The sequence below is a fragment of the Solea solea genome, chromosome 12, assembly GCF_958295425.1.
Source record: "Solea solea chromosome 12, fSolSol10.1, whole genome shotgun sequence".
Classification (NCBI taxonomy): domain Eukaryota; kingdom Metazoa; phylum Chordata; class Actinopteri; order Pleuronectiformes; family Soleidae; genus Solea; species Solea solea.
The window spans coordinates 12,682,867-12,707,890 of NC_081145.1; the positions used below are offsets into that span (position 1 = coordinate 12,682,867).

Here is a 25,024-nt window from a genome sequence, read left to right on the forward strand (position 1 = left end):
CCCCCCCAACCCACCCCCCATGTGCTGTGTTAGCTGGGCTGAGACTATTATTCAGAGGGTCCACGCTCCCGGAGAGACAGCACCACTCAGTCATGATACACTCCCTGGGCCTGACACACGGTCACAACAACAACAGCCTTGCAACAGTGTTCACCAAGTGGAAACCAGCCGCTCAGTAATCTCACTGATGGAAACAGTTTTACCAGAAGTGTTTTAAGCGGACAGTGTCAAAGGTCACTGTGCTGAAATGGGTTAAGATCAAGGGCTACACTACAAACACCAGTGCACAGTATACACACTAGTGTTGAATTTGAAATGAGTTGATTCTGTCACGCATCTGTATGAGTTCATGTGATAGTAATAGGAACACGAAGGCTATTACAGTAGATTGCTCTCTATCAGAGGCCTGTGGAATTTCATGAGGCCTGCCACTTAATATCAAGTTAATAGATTCATTTTGCATTACAAATGCATTCGTATTCTGAAATACCAAAACAAACATTTTTAGTTTGAAATGATTTCAAATATCATGATAAATATTATTATTTCGGTGTCTTTTTCTCAAAAAGTCTGACTTTTTTTCCACTTGACCGGCCCCGAACTGACTTAACTAGACACTTAGTGGCACCCAAGTCATTCAAGTTTGAGACCCCTGCTCTGTGTGATGTCCTCCTGGCCTTCTTACCATCAGTCTTAGGGTAAATAACAATAACGTGAATTATTAATGAAAAAAAATCCGTGTTTACAGAACATGAATTGCTCAAATCTAAGTCGAGACAACTGCATTTTACAACTGCAACACAAGAGTAACTTTATCAACTGCTTGGACATGATATAATCCAGCGGATGTGTGTCTCACCTGGAGTCATACACAGGGTCTGTGTACATAGGTGGCTGCTCTCCAGGACTGTTTGGGGGCACAGTGAGGCCCCCTTTCCTCCCCCATGCGGAAACACCATCTGTAGGAGCAGATTAATGTTAGCTACTTTTCAAGGCCCTGTAATTTAATCTAAGTGAGTGTAAGAGGAATTCACATGGTCTTAATTGTGGGACATTAAGCACAGATAAAGTGGAAAACTCATTTAGGTGCAAATGCAAGACAGTTTCTTAGTGTACTGAGATTTAAAAATAAATAAAAAAAAAGTGAAGTATTGATTTGCTATAGTGCAGCACAGACAATGCCCTTCAGACAGTAGGCACGTTTACGCCATATGTTGTCAGAGGCCAGTTAGGAAAGCTGAGGGCTCAGTAATCCCCTCAGACATTCAGATTTAAGCAGCTATTTTTGCTGGCTCTTAGTCTGTGGCACTAGCTTACTGAAAATATGTTTCCATCTCTTTATATTTCTTGTTTTGTTTTGGGTTTTGTTTTTTTCCTCACAAAACATTAAATATTAAATAAGAAGACTGAAAAACAGTGATAAAACAAGTGATACGCTTTTACAGATCAATGAGTTTTAACTAACAGATGTAAACATTAGCGTAGGGAAACCCTCTAGTTTGTGTTCATCGTCAGTGTAATTAGTGCTTAATTAATGGCTGTACCTTCTCCATCCAGCAGGAAGCAGGTGAGCAGGTGGGGACACACTTCCTCCAAAACAGAGCAGAATGAGAAGAATGCAGAAGGCCCTTTTGAGGACAGATGATCCAGGAATATTTCTGTCCTTTTTTTATTGGACTCATGTCCTAGTATTTCCTTGTACTCTCCGAGTGAGAAAACCTTATCGTACACCAAGTAGGGGAGCACAGTGTTGACGTCCAGCTCACTCAGGATCTTCTGTCTGTGCAGTTTGAGGATCTTAGCCGCCCATCTCTTCTTCTTTCTGGTGCACGACCTCCTGCCTGACTTCAGCTTCTGCCTCTTCTGCTTCTCCACAAACCACTTCTTGCTGCCACTGCCAAACATCTCCAGGCTGAGGAAATCCACCAGAACTTCATCCACGCTTCTGTCAACACAGTTCCTAAAGGAGGGAAGGTGCATATTTCATGCCAGTGGAGCAACTGTGCCACATGTTCCCTCGAGCCTCACTTTGTTTTTGTCTGAGTCGTTTATCTATCGGGCAGGAACTGACAATCTGGACAGTGGCTGATTTCTAGCTGGGTACTTAGCGGCACTAAGAAGATTAGCGGACTCTTAAGTACATCAGTGCAAACTGCTCACCCCTGCATGGACATCCTCAACACATTTTGCATTATTTTGCCCGTGGTCTTGGAAGATCAAACCTCTGAGCTGCTTAAGTGGCCATTTAATCACCATATGCTCCCTTTAATTAAAAATGTGTTTAAGTAGCTCTGTTTTTTTCCCTATTAGTTTCCTTGAGGATAATGTAGCACACAGTTGCACAGTTGTTATTTTTGGGTAATGCTGACTAGCGTAAAAAATCATCAGGGAGTTACAAAAGAAATACACATCTTGGAAAATCAGCTTGATATGCACAAAATGTGATTTTATGAGCAAAGCTCACTCAGCTGCTCCACCAGAGACCCTCACCTTTCTGTTCTTTCTGTTCATGTGACACGTTTGTGCCATCCAGCAGTGGGCATTGACCTGAGGGATGAGAAAGATTAGCATACAATTAAATGGAACAAGGACAACAAGGAGAGCTTAATGCATTGTGCTGAAAATCTATTACGAAAAAAACAAAAAAAAACAACAGATAACCAGCATGACCTTGAATCACATTTTCAGCCAGCTATAGTGTGGAAAGGATGGAGAACAGCCTGCTTGCCAGAAGAGGGCGCTGACAGACAGACAGACAGACATACGACTTTATTAATCCCTTTGGGAGGTTCCCTCGGGGAAATGAACAGCTCCAACGTCCACACACAGCACTGTTAAAATTAGAGTCACACTTTACAGGAGACTGGAAAGAGAAACACCCCAGGTGCCAAACACCATAAGATATATGTTATCTTATGGTGTTTGATCATTGAGTATCATATTTTGTTGTCTTTTGTAATTCTTCCTCATTAATAAAAAAAAAGAATGACGTAATAAGTTGGTGATAAGATAAGGTTCCTGAGTGTAACACTCATAAGCCAGACAGATAGCTCACACTGTCCTTTAGTGCACTGTGCAAATAGACAGATAGTTTTATAGACCCAAGACCAACTTGTGTGATTCAGCAGTTCAAGGAACAAATGCATCACAACCTGCTGATGTTTAAAACTTATCCTTATTTAGCAGATACATTTAGTGTCTGCTCAAATGACTCAATCAGTCATTTGGTTTAGTGCACATAAACATGAGTCATTCAGCACTGACGACTGTCATTAGGATATTTTTTATTTCTTCATTATGAATATTGTGATATGATTTTAGTCTCTTATTGCCCTTCCCTACTGAACAAGTAGAGGAGGGCAACTTTTTTTTCTTGACTGGCCCTCCATTGACCAGATTAGATGCGCTGTGGTTCCTTTGAGTTTGAGACCCCTGCTATAAAGGACACATGTTTAGTTTTATTTCTCAAATGTTGACATTTTTCAAACTGGATCTGATGTCCGGTGTTTAACGTGCTGACACAGACAGATTTCATCAATATATTAAAGGGAACAACCAGTGTGTGTCTGAGCCACAGACCAGTGTTTAATTATCAAAGTTTATCCCCTAAGACTTGGAACGTTACACAAGTGTCACATGTTAGAGTAAAAATCCTTAATTTTCTTCTTTAAATTTAATAATTCTTAATTATTCATTCCATAGGTTTAGTTGTTACTAACAGCTCCAGTTAACAATGTAATATGTCAATTATGCTTAATATGAACATAAAATGTGAATGCATGGACATGAACACATCAGTGTGTTGATGAGGCGTCTTTTACACAACAAGTACGTCAATAATCAGTGGTGCAAGAAATAAAGCCAAACATGTGTCCTTTCAGTCAAATAGCCACCTGTTACAATCAAATACAGTCACCAGCAATGAATAACTCATAATTCATTCCCTCACTCTGTTTGGATACGTGACCTAAAACAAGTAAATGATTTATCATTTCCAACTAAATGTATCTGCTCAATAATGAAGGCGGAAGTTTTAATCATCAGCAGGTTGTGATGCATTTGTTTGTTGAACTGCTGAATCACACAAGTTGACCTTTGTCCAGTGGACTAAAATTCAGTGTTACACTGTCAGGACGTGTATAAATATACACCACTAATATCATTATTAATTTTTTTATTAATCCCCGGGGGGAAATCGTTTTTGTTCCAGATGCTCCGTGCAAAGTGAAATAGAAATACAGCAGTGGAAACAAGGCATACGATATGGATAGAGAGAGAGAGAACCTTATCTTATTATTACCTTATAACTTAAAAAGTGTATCATGCAATTATATTTTCACTATTAAGGAAGACTATAAAAGAGTTGGTGCAGTGAGCAGGCATTGTGTCCCTGAATATAAGAACTTAACCTTTACATTATATAAATACTTTACCATAAAGTGTCTCTTCTCTGCATCTCAATCTGGTGCCACAGCATGATGAAGAATTGTCTGTTGTTTTTAGTGGTGGAAAGTAATGAATTACATTTATTTGTGTTAATGTACTTTTTTTTTAAAGTCATTTTTGAAATTTGTAAATTTACTTTTACTTCAGTATGTTTTTCTGGAAGTACTGTTCTTCGCTACATTTTTAATCACATCCGTTACTGAGTAAAACATTTTAAAAAATGAAATTAAAAAAAAGAAATAAAAAAATCCCACGCAGGAAACTTTGGCAGTGAATGACGAGGACAGGTTAATTGGCGCTAATAAAGGTCCCTGAGTGAGTGACATTTGTGACCTTTGACCCAGTTTGACTGATACATTATGTGTTTACGAATTTGATTTTTGTCAGCACTTTAATTTGTAAAGGTTTACCTTTAATTAAAAACAATTCAACAAGCTTCTTCTTTACTTTATCTTGAGTACATTTTTAGACCAGTTTTTATTTGTACTTAAGTACTTTAGTGTTCTTTCCACCTCTCTTTGTTGATTCACACCTTTAAGCTTGAGAAACCCAAAACATTGAGACCAGAATCTGACTTTCGGACATAAGTCAAAATAAATAATTATTTATAACATATAATTCCATAAGAAGACATAGCACAAACCTCATTGATTGCACTGAGGCTGGCAACATCTGCCCAGAGCAATAAAGTCAATTACCAAGTTGTGCTGGTTTAATTGACCTGATTCATTTATTAATCGATGAAATTAGACACTTATGTAATCCTATTACGTGCTATAATGCATTTAGTCCACACTTAAAATGACTAAACACGTGTATTAGGTTAAATTGACAACTAAGGGAGAAAAAAAGACCTCTTTCTGTGAACATTATTTCCTTTATAATAAGCTCATTATTTTTGAGAGCTCCAAATCCAACATTGCTGGCAAAGCCTCACAACTAACACATGCTGTTTTTGCACATGACCATTGAAAACTAATTTACCTTAAATAGAATGTTTTGCAATGGGTGACTTTGTTTTTGCAAAATATGGTCATATGCTAGAACGAAGGTTATCATCACAATTACACCAGGATTATCAATAACTGGTAATACAATCCAAAATAATGATCGTTGGCTGACTTGACAGGCGCTTTTATCAGGTTTCCAAAATGGCACGTTGATGAATGAGGTTTATTCGTGCAACTCACTGGCTTCATGACAGAACTTATTGTTTGACTTATGTGGCAGCAAACAAGGTGAGACGAGGAACGGGATAGATAAAAACCATGATATATTCCGTAATAAAACTGCCAATCTTCTGTAATAAATTCTATTACAAAGGTAAAACAATGACTTTTGACTGTGTGAGTGAGAGAGGACATGTGACACTGCCAGTGGTCCCACCATTAATTAGATGAGACACCAACCTGACCACGTTAACCTCATATACTGTACTTCCTACTGCTAATTTTCTTTCAGAGCACTTGCAAACACACGAGAATTGAGAAAAAAAAAAAGGACATAGGAAAGATCATGTCTTTGTTTCTGCTTGTTTTTATTCATCTGTCCATCAGGAGTACAGGATGTTATAGCAGTGACGTGCCAAAGCGGTAAAGTTCTCTTTTAAGTTACTTTAATTAAAATTACAATCCAGCAGGTTTTGTGTAAGTGTCAGATGTTGTTATTAGGTTGTTTACCCGTCATTACACCTGCTGAGGTGAGGAGGGGTCAGCAGGTGCTGTGGTTAAAAATATGTGTAGGGTGTTTTCTTTACTGTGCAAATGTAAATAAAGAAATGCTACATGTGCGTGCTCATCGTCAGGTTGTAGGGTGGCTCCTGGTTATCATAATTACAGTCATGCACATTTTATTTGTCATCTTATTTTCACCAGGAAAGCTCTGTGTAACTCCTTGATTGTGACACTGCAGATAAGCTTTTATTTGTGTCATTGAAACTCAGATCGTTAAATCCCTGCACACACCCTTCCAACTGTATGATATCTGAAAAGGAAACGAGATGAATGAATGTGTTGTTGCACCACGTCTACCGAATCTGCAATGTTTAATTTAATGTTCCTCTTCCTCGTCTGGATGGCGCAAAAAAAACATTTCCGTGAAGGTGAGGTCATCAATAGCTGGAGGCATTTGAAGGTGGATTTAGTTAATGCACAACCTTGATAATTATTGTTTTATCTGTGAGACAAAAAGAAACACTGACATTGTCATGAAAGAGTCACAAATACACAAAAATTACTTGACATAAACTATCCTACATTTATGCGATACTGTATTATATGAAACAAAACACCCATCCTTAAACGATTATATAAGTTATTGTAACAATGAGTTTCATGACTAAAAAGAAATCGCATTAAAAATAAGCTGAATTTTAAAGACATTTTTGACTTTAGCATTCACTAACATTAGACCTGTTTTTGTGTGTGGAAGAGTGTCATGTCATTAAATGAGTGACTTGTTCTCAAAGGGGCTCCCTGTTCCCTCTGTTAGCACATGCAGCAGTGCAGTACGGAGGACGCGTCAGAAGTTCTCATAGTGATGCATGAAATGGGCTTGATCCCTCTTGTTCATCTGCTGACAAGCTTTTTCCACATTTTTGGTCAGTCCAGGCGGTCCACAGCTGAATACACCAATTTTACCCACCTATAAAAAAAGGAATGAATGTTGTCAAATTGTATAATTGATTTTTATCCAGACTAGTGTACTGGGCAACGTTTCAGACAATCACAAAGGTAGCTGAAGCAGGAAAAAGGGTGGGGGGGCTGACCTCAGGGTGAACTTCCTGCAGTGAGCTGAAAAAGGACACGAAGGGTGGACGTCCAAAGTGGGTGACGGATCGCAGGCCAGTGAAGAGACTGCGGTTCCACACCTTCTGAAAGTGGCGCTCACACACATACTGTCCACAAAAGGGACAATCAATTATTCATTAACAATGCACTGAATAATACGTGTGTTGGTGATAGGTAAAGAAAAAAAAAAGACTTCCTGGTCAGCCCTTAACTCTTACAATAAATAACTCCCATCTGTTCTGAGTGACATTTTACAGTATGACTGTACCGTGACATGAGCATGTGTCGTGGACACATCTACTGTGACCACATGAGCTCAGCCACTGCTTCCCCCGCCCTGTTTTCGTTAAAACGCACAAGTATGTTCAAAAACGTAAAAATATGTATTGTAATATTGTGTTAGTGTTTTGGCAGTGGCTACAAATAAACCAACACATGAGCACTGATTAGTGTTAAAAAAATGCAAAACAATGTGTGTTTTTGGGATTGGATTTGAGGTGGTACTTAGTGCTGTAATCAGATCACTCAGGATGGATGTTAATACCAGGTGTGAACAGGGTTGAAGTTGTATGCGTGTTCAACTGTGGCTCTCACCAGCATGGTGGTGCGCAGGTCAAACTTCTCAGCCACCTGAGTGATGTAAGTGTGAACTGAGATCAGCTCCTGGGTGTCAATCTCCTCCAGCTCTCTGATGATGTCTGACACCCACTCGAACTGACGCTGTGTCCGCGTCACCCAGATGAAGTACACCTTCAAACAATCAGTGGCTGTTAGCGTGGTGTTGTTTTAACAGAGTGACATATAATGATTTTTTAAAAATGCGTTGTATGTCACCTTTTTACACTGAATCTTAGACTTCATGGAGGACTTGAATACCAGGTCTTTGAGGATGGAAGTAAATGGTGTGACTCCAATTCCTCCTCCCACCAGAACAGACACCTCAAAGTCAATCCACTCCTGATGGCCTTCACCGAACGGCCCATCCAAGTACAGCTTGTGATTCAATGAAATATGAGTGTTAATATGATGAAAAGACAATGAATTAAACAGCAGCTGGACCCTTTCACACACACACACACACACACACACACACACACACACACACACACACTCAGAATAACACAATGACCTGCCTTTGGATAGCCTCCAGTCTCAAGCAAGCTTTCTTCAGAGTAGAGCTCTCTGAGCTGGCTCGTCCAGGGCCCCACAGCTCGAATGTGCAGGCTCAGGTTTTCTTCGTGAGGGGCTGATGTGAGTGTAAACGGGTGGTACTCATCTGTGCCTAACATCAGACATGCTATGCGTACCCACTGGCCCGACCGGTACGCAAAGCCCTGCGGCCGCTTAAACTCCAGATGTGTCACACCTACAGGTCGGGGGAGAGAAGAGGGGTGAGAAATCGAAACACGCAATGCACATAGAAATGACATTACTTCATTAAAAGATGGAAGAATCTCAGTAGCAGAGAGCAAAATCGTGTAAAGCCTGAGAAGAGTGCGAGAGTTGTGATTACCTGAAGGCAACAGCTCAGCTCTGACCACTGGAATCTCCACCTTTTTCCTACTCAAGCTGATTAGTTTGTCCAGCAAGAAAAGCAGCGCAGGAGGGATGAGATAAATGTGAAACCGTGGCTGTTGGAGGAGAGCAAAACTGCCGTGCACAACTGTCTGTTGGAGGAAAACAAAGCCAGCATCACAGCATTAGTAAACCTGCCTCTCCATCACTGTTGAGGGTGTCTGTGGTGTTTTTAACGACTTACTAGAATGTACACGACGACATAGAGGTAATGTGTGATCCAGAATCCACGGAAACTGATGCGGCGGAAATAGTGTGACGCAAAGACGTACATGAACGAAAAAGCTAGGAGAAGCAAGACGCCCGTCGTTCCTGTGAGAAGGACAAAGTCGAGCATAAATATAGGATTATGGAGGAGTATCACTAACAGCCCATGTACTGTAACCACTGAAGGTCTAAAGTCAGTCTCTAATACCTGGAACAGTCAGGAAGAACCACCACCACCACTTCAGAGGAAGTTCAGACCTAAATTAAAAAACAACTGTTAATCTCAGAGTATCTAATAAAATGAGGCAAATATTTCAAGCATTACCCGTTATTGCAAAAGACTTTGGGGAACAGACACGACAAGATGCTGAGGTCACTGATGGAGAAGATGTAGACATTTACCACATGGCCCAAAGTATGAACAACTACAGCAAGAACAGAAATATGAACAAGGATTAAAATATAACATCAATAGATGAGAAATTCCTCAATCAGCTCTCACTGTCTCTCTACCAACCTGACAGGAAAAGAGCAGTCATGGCCATCCAACGATGGAAGTCAATGGCGGCATCAAAGGGGATGTAGTGGTTGAGGAAAGTCTCTCTGCACAGTGTAATGAGGTTACGACACACAGTGAGGAGCATGTAGGGAAAGAGGAAGGAGATGGCGGCGGCTGAGCCCCGGGAGACGATGACGCCCACCATTGACGTCTCTGGGACTCCTGTTGATTGAGCCTGCAACCCGTAGTCTGCACACAGTATTTTTTTATCCAGGTCAAACATATGGTATTAGTGTTGGACTATAACACAACAACTAGGCATAGTGTGGGAGTAACACTCACGGTAACATCTTTCAATTGCTAGACCAGCTGTGATGCCGAACACGACCATGAAGCAGACGATATGGCGTCGATAATTCTCAATGAAGCGCTTGAAATGCTGGATCTTCTGCTGGACTGGGTTCCTTATGTACCGGTCACGCTTGGGCTTCACGTAGACATTTGGAGTGTTGGCACTTGACCTGAAAATGTTCAGATCCAATCAACTTCACTTACAGCTGTGAAACATTTCACTATATCATAGACCTAATATGAATATGGATGTAATATGAGATTTGCCATGTCATTATTTTGAAACAACAAATTCACTGACATCACCTGCAACATGGCACCTATTGGATGTTACCTGCAGCCAATCACTACAGTGTCCAATATGTGCCATGCTGTAACATTTTTGTTTTCCTCTAAATGGGAGCAAACATTACAAAAATGACATCATGTTCTATTGAAGAGACATCAAACTGGGAGCTGAGACCATTAACCCCCCAGCAAAGTGTTTACTGACCTTATCAATGAAGCAAGAAATAGGCTAATCTTATTTATACCCACCTACTTCCTGGACTTCACTTTTCCCGCTAGAAGACAATGTATGACCTGTGGCCCAATAATAAATACCACAGAAGGTGCACCTTATGTTTGCACAAAACTTAACTTAACAGAGGTAAATGTTTGAACTGTACATAATAAATAGATGAAACCAATTTTATCTGCCAATTACAACTAAAAAATTCCATGGCAGAAACCACAAACAGCTGCTGTACTAAGAGTCAACAGTGTTAATCCATTTGTGTTAATCAACATTCAATCCATCTCCATATTCCTCATTCTTCGTTCAGAAAACTGATTTAACTGAAGCAAGAAACGTACTTTTGACGTCTGCGTAGCTCCTGTCCTTCTGTCTTCACGTTCCTGCAAATGAAATGGGAACAAATATCATATTCTGAGTTGATCAGTGAGAGTAAATCTTTATTTTCCACCATAGGGATGAGCAGTAGTTGTTGCATTAGTACACCGGATGATAAATTACAGCCCGTTCGACCTGTTCTCTCACCTGTTTGCAGAAGAGATGAAGGACACTCTCTGGTCTCTATTCAGCCGCTTCTTCCCCTGTTTCTCCATCCCTGCGCACACAGCACATTCACTAATTCATCACACAAGGTCAGGAAAAATGAGGGTAGAAAAGGAGATTGTTCCAGAAAAACACCCTCTCCAACCTTTGACGTTGAGTTGAGCAAACTGAAGCTCCGTCTCGTGGTCACGCAGGAGGTAATGAAAGTCCTCCCATGAGATTTTCTCCTTGTTTTTAACACCTGTCTCCTCCATCATGGCCTTGATGCCATCCTCTACCTGCGTCTTTGACAGGGTGCCGTTGGAGATTTCGATTAAAGACCTGCAGCACAAAGGATGAACATAAATATAAAACAGAATAGAAGTAGAGAAAGTGCTAAAAGAGCACAAATGACTGCCAAGGACGCTCAGTTTCCCATGGTGTCTCCCTTATTTAGCCAGGGTAAAATTTGTCAGTCAGTCAGTCATCATCTACCGCTTTATCCTCTGCCAGAGGGTCGCGGGGGGTGCTGTGCCAATCTCAGCTACATCGGGCGATAGGCGGGGTACACCCTGGACAGTTCGCCAGTCCATCGCAGGGCCACACACAGATAGAGACAAACAACCATTCACTCTCACACTCACTCCTATGGTCAATTTGGAGTGTCCAATTTACCTATCCCCACATTGCATGTTTTTGGACTGTGGGAGGAAGCCGGAGTACCCGGAGAGAACCCACGCACACACGGGGAGAACATGCAAACTCCATGCAGAAAGGCCCTTGTTCCAACCGGGGCTCGAACCCGGGTCTTCTCGCTGCAAGGCGAGAGTGCTAACCACTACACCACCGTGTGGCCCGGGTAAAATTTGTAAAAAATTAAAAATAAATAAAAAATAAAGCAGAACCTGGATCTAGATCACCACCATAATATTAGAATTTCTTCCTCGGCCATAACCCACATCTCAAAACAAACACCCAGACAAACGTGGCCAAACAGACAACCACAAATAAGAAAACAAGAGACTTGGATAAGGTGTTTTTTTTTTTTTTTAAGGTGATCTGACCTGAGCATCTTGGCAAAATCTTCTTTTGACAAGAATCCATTTCCACCAATGTCATGCATGGAGAACATCAGTCTGGATTTTTCCTCAGGAGTCCCTGCATCGAAACACAATTCATCAACAATACATACTCTTTACTGCTCTCACATATCCATGTTCTCCATTTGTCATTTTGAACTGACTAAAATTAACATGGTCTATTAAAAACTGTAATGATGTTGATCTGAGTTTTTATTTGCTACTGGTCTCTGATTGTGTTATGTTTGTTCCCTTACATAAACAGCTAATAAATAACTTGAACCATGAGATACAGTTCACAAATCCCAAATAATCTCACTCTCTTTCCCCAACACCAAAATCCTTTGATATATGTATTTTATTATTTTGATATTTGCTGTGCTTTGCTGCGACATAAGCATCGTACCAGAGTCAAGTTAAGGTTTTTACCTTTCATAAAGGTAACCATCACATCAAGAAACTCTTGGAAGGAGAGGTAACCATTCCTATCTTCATCAGCTAGTGCGAACATGGAGTCCACAAATAAAGAGCCAGGCTTGAGGCCCAGTGCATCAGCAAACTCTGACGCTGTGAGCTCACACTGCAGAACCTCTCTGGCTTTCTCACGGGAAATTCCACTCATGTCACCAGCGTCACACTTCTCTATCTCCAAGACCTGCATAGCAGAGGGACAGAGTCATTACTTGTGTCAGTAATATCACGAACGTCAACTGAGGTTGTCATCATAGATGAGGTCACCATCAACACCAATGATTAGTTGAGGCTGGACCTAATTTGACCTCAAAAAAGAAGGTGTGACGGCATTTTGTGGCCGAGTTCAACGCTGCTGCCACGGTAACAGAGTGAGGACGAGGGAGACGTCCAGAGGCTTGACCGCACGCACCTTGGAGAAAGCGTGTCGAATGAAAGTCTCCACAATCTGAGCCCTCTGCTCTTTGGTCAAAGCCATCTTCAGCAGCTCCTTCTCTCTCATCTCCTTTACTTTAAATTCCTGTCTGATGTTTGTCACCACCTCATGCAGATGCTGAATAAATGCTGCACGTTTACTCTCGTCATCAAAGAACAGCACCTGCACATGCAAACAGAGGACATCAGAGAAAAGTAAACAGGACTGTTGGGGGATCAAAGTGTTGGCATATGCATTTCCTGAATCAATCTTGTAAAACTGACTGGATAAGTTAAATACGTACCACTCCCAAAAATGCAAACACACATGAACACAGATTGTTTGTTGCCTGTACAGTTACTTATTTTCAGATGGAACTCACCAGGTCGTACTCTTTAGCTACTTTGAGCAGTAGAGCTTTACTGTGACGGTCGTTGGAAAGATGGACATCCACATACTCCTGGTTGCCCAGAGTGAGGTGGCGTAGAGAAGAGCCACATCCATCAAAAACCTGCAGCCTCCCCCCCTCATGAAACTCCACACTGACTGGATTCAAAGGTTTTTTATGGCCATGCCACTCGTATGCTGAGACAAGCGGAAGCAGAATTAGGTATTTTAGTTTTTTTACCATCATATATACATAAGGGAATATAACATGGATTTAGCTTATCTCTATGAGCAAAATTGCAACCATGGTTCAAGATACTAGTATCTGTCTAATGTTAAAACAGTAATGTATATAATCAGTATGGTTTAACACCAAAGTGAATGATGTGTGTGTCACTATACTTGAATCTTCTGATTCTACATGAACTCATACCAGTGATGCCTGAAGGCTGCTTCTCGGCTTTGGCGCCCGCTTGTCTTCTCCTCTGAAACTTCCTGTACCTGTACTTGCGAAGATATGCCACCATACAGGCCACGAGCAAACTCACTGTGAGAGTAAAACGATCAAACTGCTGGTGAATGACATCAATGTTATGACATAAAGCAAAAAGAGACTGTGATACTGACCAACGGGGAAGAGGAACAGAACAGCGATAGTGATGCCAAAGCCAGCTTCGCTCCCATCAAAATAATTAAGTTTGGTAGCATTAGTGCAGGGATGGAGCATCGACGCAGACAACTGTGCGGGCTGAGGACAAGGGTCACCTACAGCAACACAGGGATTGCTTTTATTTTAGTAATCCATTACATTTGATATTAGTTTGCTTGTGTGATACACATGTTATGTATATATATAGTACCGTCCATCCAGAAGAACACATTATCTTGTATATCAGCTTCCTCAGCGCTAGTAACAGCAATAAGGACGTCATGAAATGTTACTTTGCGTATCGCCAAGATTTCCTCATCTGTAAACAAACTGAAAAACAGCCACAATAAGCAAAAAACTGATTGACTCATATGATTATGAACGTATGAGTTTAGCTCAAACTGCTGCTTTGGAGGGGAGCTTACCCATTCTGTCTGTTCTCAAACCAGAAGCGATCTCCATTTCTGATTCGTTCAAACTGGTCCAAGATAATGGCCGAGAAAACTGGACCTGGACCATCAAGGGACTCCAGAAGTCCTCCGGGAAAGAGCTCCAGTTTGGAGATGTCTCTGTCATACTGTTCTGCAATGTCATGGAGCAACTGGAGACAAAAATGTTTCACAATTACACTTTAATTTATTTTTCCTTTAGAGACTAGTTGCATTTTTTTTTTTCACCTGTGGGTTGGTTTGGTTCAGTTCAGAATTGATCTCCTCAAATGTTCTCACAGGAGGCAGATCCAGGGCTTTCGTGACCACAGTGTAACTTTGAAGGCCAAAGTCTCGTCCTCTTTGAATGGTCATGGCCACCAGGTCTGACCGGGTAAACCTCAGAGGTCCGTACATATAGTCTATTGAAGTTCAAATCAGATTAGAGCAGCAAATATTCGTTTAGAACTTTAGTAAATATCAATGGATGATGCAGAGTGAAACAGGCAGTGAATAGAATGGACTAAAGACCTCTCAGGTCCTCCACAACAACATTGTCTTCTCTCTCTGCAATCTGGGAAGCCATGCCCATGAGGAGATCGTCTACATCTTGGCTTGTTTTCATATTAGGTCTCTGCAAATCAAGAGGCACATGATGACATGATCTCATCTGCTCTCATTTATAGTCACAGGGTGTTGGACAAAAGGTTTGCTTGTAATAATCACGTGTATGATTTCAATGGACACACACGTCATTTTACAGTCATTCATTTCAAAATTGAAAAGTATGACTGTTTAATACCTGACGTTTCCAAAAGCTGTTACAAAGACGCAGCGCTGGCGACAAGCTGCCGTCTATGTTGACAACATCCCGAAAGTGGCAGGTTCTGTTTCTGTACCAATGAAAAGAGGAAGAGGATTTTATGGCATGGACTGAAACACAGTAACAGTTGCCATCAGAGCATCGATGATAGTGAGCTTTTTTTTTCTAATGAGCCCTGGGAGAGAAGAATCACTACCTCATGTAAACACCAGGTGGGGCCATAGTGATGCCAAACCTCATGGCAGCAGCCTGAAACTCTGGAGAAATCCCCGGATCAACAAACTTCTGGTAACCTGTGAACAGATATTTCCGCACACCATAGAATAACAATACTTTTAATGTGCTTAAGATGAGCTGGACCATGTGCATGCAAACATCTACCATTACACAAACAGTCAAAGTAAGGCAACAAATGTGGTGTAAGAACAAAAATGAAGAGAGATTAAGGCCAATGGGGTCATCTGACCGATGGCCCTTTAACTTTCTTCAGCTGCGGGTGCTTATTCAGCAGAAGACGGACACTCAGACTGATGCTTTGCTGACAAAGCACATATTTGTAAAACACCACCAACGATAGCTCAACTCACGATGGCCTGTGGTCAGCGGTGCATTACTCGCTCCCTTCCACTTGTACGCACATGTACTGTGGCTGACTCTTACCTGGGTATGCAGGAAGCCTTTTGTCTCCGAGATATCCAGGCAGCCATTCATATACGGCAATATTCTGTTTGGAGAATAGAAAAAAGTAAGGTTACTGTAGTTGTGTCAGGTTACGTTTAATTTAGTTTAGAAAATATATCCTGTCTTCTTTTTTTGGGGTGAGTTTCTTCCAACATAAATTGTGATTTCTAGATTTTATGTGATTTAAAATGATGCTTGATAATAGTTTGACTATTGTTTAATACAGAAAGAAATGTGTGTGCAATGTTGCGAATCCTCCTGACAGAGATGATCCACTCATCCTTTCACTAAAACCATCAATTTCACCCATAAATCATGACCACCTGGGGTTGATAAACCATCATTTTTTCCCAGAGTGCAAATTAAACCAGCACCTGTGCAGCGAGAGGATTACACAGAGACTTTTCCCTCTACCTGGAATGTGGCCACAACGGTCTTCCTGGCGTTTTGAAACAGTTTTTCGTCTGACCACTCTGGGTGTTCCTGAAGCAGTTTGGAGGCGACATAATTGTGGTATCGAAACCAGATAATCCCCTCTGCTGCCGTGAACATGTTCTCATTGGCCCAGGCGTTTCCCAACTCTAGACAAAAAAGATGAGGTCAAGATCAAGAGAGGGAATTATTTGATTCCATCAAGTAAATTAACATCCACTACAGAGAAGAGGCATTTGTGTGTATTTGACATGTTTTACAGAAAAAAACTGTCCCAAAAGCCATGGATATTCTGCTCCTTATTAACATCCTCTCACACTCTCATTGCATTGTTTAATAAGGAGCTCTGGCTGATAATGGAATAATAATTTAGCTGTTTGTTGGTAAGTATGTGCCAACAGAACGGTGACAACAGGAGGAGATCCTCCGCCTCCGCCCCACATAATAACAACACACCTTTAACAACACAAGCAACAAAACACTGGTTTCATGACACCTGTGTGGCATCTTCTTTGCTATAGAGACGGGGATTTACTGTGGTCAGTGTGACAAGCCATTTACACAGTCATTAAAGGACCATTACACACGTCAGACGGGGCCTCTCTTGACTCAGCCTCGCAGGCTGCAACCCTGTAAGTAAACCTCAGCGAAATAATGAAGAAGAAGCAATGGTTGCTGTTTGTTTTCAGCAGCCTGCAGTATCAACAGGACAGGGTATTTCCACATACGGTGAGACAGCGAGGGGCCAATAACACAAATAATATGACATAGATACTTCATTTCAGTGAGATTTACTGAGATTTTGAGATCCTTCGCTTTGAAAAAATTACTTTTTTTCAGTGAGTTTCTGAGTTTGAGGATGAAGAAACCATCCATTAAATGCCACCGAGCACCAGAGGTTCGGGTTAAGCTCAGCCATTACTTCTTCAGTTAATCACACTTAATCATTCCGCACGTCAGGTAAGGAGGTAATTATGCTTCATGGAGTTTCATTCAATTAATGACACACACACAGTGGCAATCTTATTTTGCATTTCTGTTTTTTTCTTATGAGATGATAAAAACCTCAAAGTTTACATTAGCATCTATTAAAACTTGCTTCTTTACACTCGTCAATCAGTGTGTGATTATGCAGTGACTTCTATGTTTGGATGTGTTGCTGCATTACTGTGTGTCTTGTGCGTATTAGGGTGAGATACTAACCTTAAAAGGCCAGTGTAATACACACAATTTACATTTCCACTTGCCAAATAGGCATTGCAGCTCCTACCTTGTAAACTACCTCACTTGGTTTCATTCATAAGGGTAATAATTGACAGATTATACCTCATTCAGTCCTTTTTACAGTTTGAAATACCCTTAAAGGGCCAATATAACCCAGAAAATGATCTTTAGCACGTCAAAAAGTGAAAACAAAACTGAGCTTGATGGTTGTCTCACCATAAAGGTCATGAGGTCCATGGTCTCCTGTAGAAGGGTCAGCAGCGCTCCACATGAGATTGCGTCCACCTCCACATTTTGGCATGTCTGACTCAGAGCCTGAGGTCAAGAGACCCCCAGAGAAGCTTCTCAGAGAGTCAGACCAGGACGTGGACGGGCCATAGATGGAGCTGCCATCTATCCACGCTGTCACCAAGTTGATCTGCATGTGTCAGAGTTGTTTTTTCTCAAATGATTGCAGTTTGGAAAATATGGTGACATGTAAAGTAACTTTCAGAACGATCTGCCTGATCTTTCTGTTCTGTACCTGTGTTCGAGGGTTACTGGGACTCTGTCCGGACTCTTTGTCCCATGGTCCTCGCTGGAAGGGCAGCAGCACCTTTCCATTGCCAGTCGGATCAAACACAGTGTCATCATTTGGAACTGGGATGTTCATGAACTCAGGTGGACACCCAGGGGTTCTTGAGTCAAAAATGTCGAAGGCAACATGGTACCCTTACAAATTTAAAAATAAAAAAGTTAATACTTTCAATATCTCTTCACTGATTGTGTATTATTAAACTGATCACACTGTCCCAGTGGTTATGATAAAGCCAGGGATCAAATGGGAGCACAATCAATCACTGACATACCAGGAAAACCAGAGAGCTCAATATCATATTTCATAATATAAGTGATGATTGTCTGATTTTGTAATTTGCAGTTGCTACATTAGTTTGCCACATGTGTCAGACAAACAACAAACAGTGAAGATGACATTCATTTTTCACCAATTGCTTGTCTTAAAGTCACTGCTTTAAAATATACAATATGGGAGGAGAATAGACTCGGGTTTCATGTTGGTAAAGGAATCATGGAACAGTGTTTTTAGTGTATGTCAATGCAACAAATTTTCAATAAATTTACCAAAGAAGAGAGAGAGTACAGTCTGGTTGCGTGTGGAGGGCAGACCAGACGGACCCCTAGTCAGCAGACGGCTCAGTCTGCGGGGGTTCGGCAGCAGTGGCTCCTGGACAGGCTGGTAGACACCGTCCCAGTAATATGCAGGCACCAGACGCATGAGGTGAGAACCTGCACAAAAACAGTGGAGACCATGGTGTATTTCCAGTGGTAAGCATTGGACAAAATGCAAATTTACATTATCCTAACCAAAATAATCTAAATTCACAGTACTATTTTTTTAGTAAATTCATAAATTGAAATGAGCACATTCTTTTGTCCATGCTCTACCTTAATTTGTCTAAATTTCCATATTTGTCAAGATCCTCTAAAAGCTCATGGATGTGATGGAAACAGATTAACTATTTATTACAAAAAAAAACTTTTAGTGAACATTTTAATGTCAAAAAGTAGGAATCTTGAATAGATTGTCGATAAATAAAGTAGTCCTGACATTACTTGGAAAGATGCAGGTTCCCCCTTGTGGCACCTCAAAAGAAATCACTAGGACTGTACGGCTACGTTCACATGAACAGTCAAATTCATTCAATGAACTTAGAATTCAGTTAAGTTTCACACATTTCAAATTTAATATTTCACCTTCACATGAGATTGACTATTTGATTTTGGAAGGTTCCCTCTAGTTTACTTAACATGACTTCATTCTAACAAATATCTGTCACATTTCATATTTTGCAGCATGCTTGTATATAGCCAAAAGGCCACATTGACTCTAGTTGTCATATCACATGGCCAGACATTGGATATTAATCAGATTTAGCGCCACATACTGAAGTGACACTAGTCTGATTTGAACTTTCAATCAGGGTTCTCAAACTCAGGTGACCAGGGGGCAGCTAAAGGTCTTATCTGGTCAGAAGGGAATGAGCGGTCATGTGGAAAAAAGTCAAACTGGCCAAAACTATATCATAATATTCCACCATGATACTGCAATAACAATCGTTGTGAAAATATTTCACAGAATTTCAAAATAAAAGTGTTTATTTTGAAATTGGATGATAGATATACAGTTTACAATAAACAAAAAATATTCATGATGCAATATATATCTTTAAATAAAAGACATACAAAAATAATTATAACTTGATATTGAGTGGACTGATTCGGGCATGTGGCCCGCGGGCCGTAAGTTTGAAACCTCTGATTTAACTGGACAACAGGATTTCTGTATCCATTATCAGCTAATATCAAATTACATTAAGATTAAAAAAAATAAATGAAATGAAATTTTTTAAAAACAGCAAATTTAACGTTTCTGACTAACCTTTACAGCCATTTTGTAACAAATATTATTCAGAGTATCTAAACCCGCCATTTACAATGTTTGACAAATGAACTTCATTTTATACAGGTGTAATACATTTTAAATAAAAGTGTGGCAAAGATTCTGCAATTATTTCCATAGAGCCGAGACAGTCTGTGGAGCTTGTAGTAAACCACTGTTACTGTTAACTGTTAACTGTTAACTGTTACTGTTACTGTTAACTGTTAACGTTAACTGTTACTGTTACTGTTACTGTTAACTGTTACTGTTAACTTAACTGTTTACTGTAACTGTTAACTGTTACCTGTTACCTGTTACCTGTTACTGTTAACTGTTAACTGTTAAATGTTACTGTTACTGTTACTGTTACTGTTAACTTAACTGTTAACTGTTAACTGTTAACTGTTACTGTTACTGTTCGCTGTTAGTTGTTACTGCTGAACTTACCGACCGCTCCGCGTCGTGGATAACCAAGACTGTTGTACCAGCCGTCAAAGCGACAGACTTCCCACAGTGTTTCACCGCGAGAACCTGTTCAACAAACGTTGAAGTTTGTTTTAAAGAATGTTCAATTCCGCTTTCAGTCATTTTCTGCGTCAACTGTGTGAAGCAACTGTAAAACACAGTTTACATACAGTGGCCGTCTACTTACGGACAATGAGCACGGAGACAAGCACCGCTGCGCACACACTCCAAACCCATTTACGCAAATCCATTGATGCGAGAGACCTGTGGTCCTCAGCTCAGTCTTCAGACCAGAGGAATGAAGCGCGTCTGAAAGACAAGGTGAGTAGTAACATCTATTGGTACAAATCTCTGTCTAATGTCAGTGTCATATATATATATAAAAGTATATATATATATATGACACTATATAATTTATTTGACAAATAAATAAATCAATTAGAAGTATGATTCGACTTTTTGTGGTGAAACAAACTTTTTCTGTGTAAAACACCTTCTTTTTTTTGCCTCTAGTGTAAAGATTAAAGTTGACCAGAAGAGATGAGACAGTCTTACCTCCTGTAGGCTGAAATGTGCAGCAGTAGTGCAGATGAGGGTGGTGCAACACCCAAGCAAGCTTTTGTTTCACAGCTTATCACAAATGTGACCTGTACGTGTCAACAAGATAGGGATGGTCATCATGTCTGAATCACACCTCTTTTCTTCAGAATTTCAGCAAATGCATCCTCCTCCCCAAGTGACACAAGTGGAGACTATAAAAGAAGTGTATGTTTCCTTCAACGTCCACACTCCACTCTGTTCACCTTCACTCCTCGTCTTTCAACTTTCAGGTAAGAAAATTTCCCCTTTCCTCCCCTTTTCTGTAAAAGGTTCCTTTTAAAAGTTTAGAGCACACATTGTTCACTGAATGGATGTATAGCATGTGCCGCACACATATGCTTTTCCTTCTTTGCAGTTAAAAAACAAACCTGTGATGAGAAATGTTAAATCCTATAGCATAAGCCACGCATTACGCTTGAATGTAATCACGTGCAGTGTTAAGCAGCAGGAAAAGATCACAGTGTCCCATCACTTATCTACTGTAAGACACAGGAGCCGCTATCTCTGCAATCTGGAGGAAACTGAGAACTCCACCACTAACACTGTTGTCTCTGTTACACTCTGCAGCCTCAGCTGTGTCAGTAAGATCAGGAGCTACGATGACTTTCTACGATGACATTTACCCATTCTACCCTCAACAAAGGACTGCCTTCATCTTCAGTGGTCAATTGCTCACCATTATCCTGGTGTTCCTTGTGTTAGCTGTCAGTCTTTTTCTCATTCTGCCAGGGATAAGAGGGAAGTCGGTGAGTGCGACTCATCACATAATCTATTACCGACTGCAAACATATTCTTGTCTCCCCCAGGGCTTTTGCAGGAGGATTTTGAAAATGCTAAATACAACAACATCGTATGTATTTATTCATTTATTCTCCTATTTCTCCTTCAATCAGAGGCTGTTCTGGATGTTTAGAATATTAATCAGCGTGTTCATAGGTGCAGTGATAGTAGGTGAGTCTCATAACCTTATACCATTGTTGTTGAGTAAATCACACGTGTGTTTTCTGGCGTCGTGACCAATCTTGACGGTGTTTTTCTGCAGCGCTCAACTTTACTGATGACTGGGCTGAAGCCAGAATGACCACGAACGCCACCTACAAGTCTTTCAGCAATGTGGAGGTCAACGCAGAGATCGGCCTGCACGTCGGACTGTACGGCATCAACATCACCCTGAGGGGTGAGTCACTGTCACTGTGGTTATGTGGAATTGTAACTGATAAGGAATTCATACACTGGCAATATTAATTTCTGATTAAGGCGTTGACGCTGAAAGCTGCAGTGTTACTTGTGGTGAGTTTTGTTGTTGTTGACGTTATTATTCTGCTTCTGTTGGGTCTTCATTATAAGAGAAGATATCATTTATATGCTGTGACTTGCATGTGAATCTGGGTTCTGTCAAGTAATACTATCAGACCTGACTGAGGGAGTTTTTGTGTATATGCGGCAGTAGCAATGCAGGGGCGAAGTTTGTGCTGTCAAACTTACCAGGTTTTTTGAGCAGTAGTAGACTTTTTTGTGGTTTCAGTCAGACTCCAACCTGTTTGCACTCGTCACACTTTGCCTCCATTGGTCTTGACATAAAAATAAATAATTTCTTCTGTATAGTGTGGGAATGTTACTGGGAGACACATGATCTTTATAGCCTGGACAGTTTTTATTCGTCTGCATTGTGTTTTTAATATAATATATATGTTCTCTCCCACATGTCATGTAGTGTTTCCTCATGCACTCTGCATTTGTGTTTTGATGAATGGTCGTGTGTGTGAGTGGTGAAACTGTGGAAACCGAGTTGCCCTAAGGCAGGGGTGCCCAAACTTGTTTTTTTAACGAGGGCCATATTTGATAATACAGTAATAATAATAAGATTTTTCCGTCCCTGGCGTCCCGAAGCTGCGGGCCGTACAATATCTCACCGAGGGCCGTAGTTTGGACACCCCTGCCCTAAGAGGATAAACAAAGTTATCTGTGTCTGTAAACACTGCCATGCTGAGAAACACAGAGAGTTGCACGTGAACTTATTTGATAGAGATTTTAAAGTGAGATACATTTGTTTATTTTTAAAAGTTACACACTACTACTTTAATAGTGTGAAACAGTCTTATACAAATCTCTTTGTGTATCTTTTTTTTCCCTCTCTATGAATTTGGGTCCATCTGTCTTTGCGCACGTGCATGACTATGTGTTTCTTTTCATCCCAGGGAATCCTGTTGTACAGTTCAATGAGACCATCAACTACAATGAGATGTTCAGCTGGCAGGACACTATTGAAGAAGAGTATGAGGAAGCTCTGGAGAAAGGTTTGCCCAATCCCATCCTGTACATTGCGGAGAAATTCACCCATGGCAGCCCGTGTGGACTCAACTTTCAGTACCGATACTCATCACGATACGCCTCTGCTACTCTCTGGTAACTACACATAACTCAAAGTATCACGCTGAAATTTAAAGCAGATACGTGTTGAAACGCAGTGGAAAAATAAAATGGCTGCACATGCTCACAGGACTGCGTTTTGCACGTGGATGCTTGCAAATATCCTGTTCTCCATGCCGGTCATCTTGTATGCTGGGTACATGATGATGGCAACAGCGGCCTTCATCTTCTTCTCCATTGCCTCCTTCTCCACCATCATGAATGCGCCGCAGTGCGTTTTCTCCATAGGAACTGACTCGTTTGAGACAGAATACAGCCATTCGTTCTGGCTGGCTTTGGCCACAGGTAAAAGATAGCTTTTGATTAGACATGTTTTGTGCCTGCCACTGTGGGAGACAGTGATTCCTACTAACTGCGATGATTTCCAGGTGTCCTGTGCACCGTCATTGGGATTCTGGTGGTGATATTTTACTTCCTGATGCCAGAGAAGATGAACGAGGCTTTCAGCGTTGGTGTTGACAGTTATGAAGATGAGGACGTTCCTTATGAGGAGGGCTACCTGAATTCAGTTTTTCTTTCTGGAGAGACAATTTCACCATCGACATCAAAGATGACCACAGTAAGTCCATTGAATTAGGTTCATGTTTCCAAAAACCTAATTTACAAAATAAATGAAAGTGACATTTCTGACTTTTTTTTTTTTTTTTACATTTCTGTAAAACCTAATATTATTTTGAATAGATAAACCAGCCATTTTGTGTTTGAAATCACTCTTTGATTTAATGTCTGTGTAATTTGATAAATATTAGATAAAAGGCTTTTGAAAAAAAGTATTATTCCTATCTTTACTGCTCATTGACTGTGACCCTTTTATTTCTGTGTTTCAGGTGTATTTATGAAGCCTTATAGGTTTTTCCTCAGATAACTTTTTCAGTCAGTATTTGGGGATATTTTTGTTGAATGTGTTTGTTTCTATTATCTATGAGCCTGTTAAGTTATGTGTTTATTGATTACACTGTATATAATTAGAATTGTAAAGTTCATTGTTATGTTGCTGTATTTATATTGTATAAAGTGGTAAGGGATCCATACGATGTGCAATACATTGATAATTTGGATTATACTTCTGTTAGGATTCAACTAGTTCACTTTTATTTAATTTGACCTTTCATGGCCTCTGTAGGATTTTTGTAGCTTTTTGTAAGTTGCTGATTTGGCAATGTCTTTTTGAGGAGTGGCACTGGTTCTGGGGACACACAGCGATGCAGTGGCTAGCATTGTTACCTTATAGCAAGAAGGTCACAGGTGTGCATCCCAGTTCGATCAAGGGCCTTTTTGTGTGGAACTTCTTGGACTGTGGATCTTCTTCCTCCCACAGTCCTAAAACATAGATTGGGGTTTAGGTTAACTGGACACTAAATTGATCGCAGGTGTGAATGTGAGAGTGGATGGTTGTTCGTCTCTGTGTGTTTGTCCTGCGATGGACTGGACCTCCCCACCTTTCGCCCTATGTCAGCTGGGATTAGCTTCAGCCCCCTGTGACCCTCATGTGGAACATCAAGTGCAAATAAGTGTGAAGATACAAAAGGAACCAGTCCATGAAAGTGCAACTGACTAAGTTCTACACGAAGCAGCTGTTTTGTTTATTGTATTTTCT

General features: G+C 40.7%; 3 protein-coding genes across 8 annotated transcripts in view; 1 reads left to right on the plus strand and 2 right to left on the minus strand.

Moving 5' to 3' along the window:
• Window positions 1-2,024, minus strand: part of tjp1b (tight junction protein 1b) — a 62,642-nt gene extending 60,618 nt beyond the window's left edge. For 4 of the 6 annotated variants that reach the window (XM_058644820.1, XM_058644823.1, XM_058644822.1 and 1 more), the window contains exons 1-2: window positions 1,545-2,024; window positions 860-959 (exon numbers count right to left, since the gene is read on the minus strand). In XM_058644820.1, the coding sequence (XP_058500803.1) occupies window positions 860-959; window positions 1,545-1,980 (536 nt within the window). In that variant the 5' untranslated portion in view covers window positions 1,981-2,024. The remainder of the gene's footprint in view (window positions 1-859; window positions 960-1,544) is intronic. The other 2 variants (XM_058644824.1, XM_058644821.1) reach the window with 1 other exon arrangement.
• Window positions 2,025-5,966: 3,942 nt separating this feature from the next.
• duox (dual oxidase) lies at window positions 5,967-21,047 on the minus strand. The gene is made up of 34 exons (XM_058646171.1): window positions 20,953-21,047; window positions 20,585-20,706; window positions 20,380-20,463; window positions 18,615-18,779; window positions 18,016-18,203; window positions 17,709-17,910; window positions 16,251-16,417; window positions 15,816-15,879; window positions 15,352-15,448; window positions 15,135-15,225; window positions 14,864-14,966; window positions 14,582-14,754; window positions 14,330-14,505; window positions 14,116-14,234; window positions 13,883-14,020; window positions 13,689-13,802; window positions 13,251-13,453; window positions 12,866-13,051; window positions 12,412-12,637; window positions 11,968-12,061; window positions 11,070-11,245; window positions 10,907-10,976; window positions 10,723-10,764; window positions 9,859-10,037; window positions 9,535-9,765; window positions 9,343-9,442; window positions 9,226-9,275; window positions 8,995-9,122; window positions 8,749-8,902; window positions 8,369-8,601; window positions 8,070-8,228; window positions 7,830-7,985; window positions 7,214-7,342; window positions 5,967-7,089 (listed from the first exon to the last, which is right to left on the minus strand). The coding sequence occupies exons 2-34, from the start codon at window positions 20,646-20,648 to the stop codon at window positions 6,967-6,969; spliced, it is 4,584 nt and encodes a 1,527-aa protein (XP_058502154.1). The 5' UTR covers window positions 20,649-20,706; window positions 20,953-21,047; the 3' UTR covers window positions 5,967-6,966.
• duox2 (dual oxidase 2) lies at window positions 20,361-25,005 on the plus strand. Its single transcript, XM_058646176.1, has 9 exons — window positions 20,361-20,718; window positions 21,105-21,227; window positions 21,565-21,743; window positions 21,891-21,948; window positions 22,040-22,174; window positions 23,196-23,403; window positions 23,498-23,712; window positions 23,796-23,986; window positions 24,255-25,005. Exons 2-9 carry the CDS (start codon window positions 21,116-21,118, stop codon window positions 24,264-24,266), a joined length of 1,110 nt encoding a protein of 369 aa, XP_058502159.1. The 5' UTR covers window positions 20,361-20,718; window positions 21,105-21,115; the 3' UTR covers window positions 24,267-25,005.
• The last annotated feature ends 19 nt before the right edge of the window (window positions 25,006-25,024 follow it).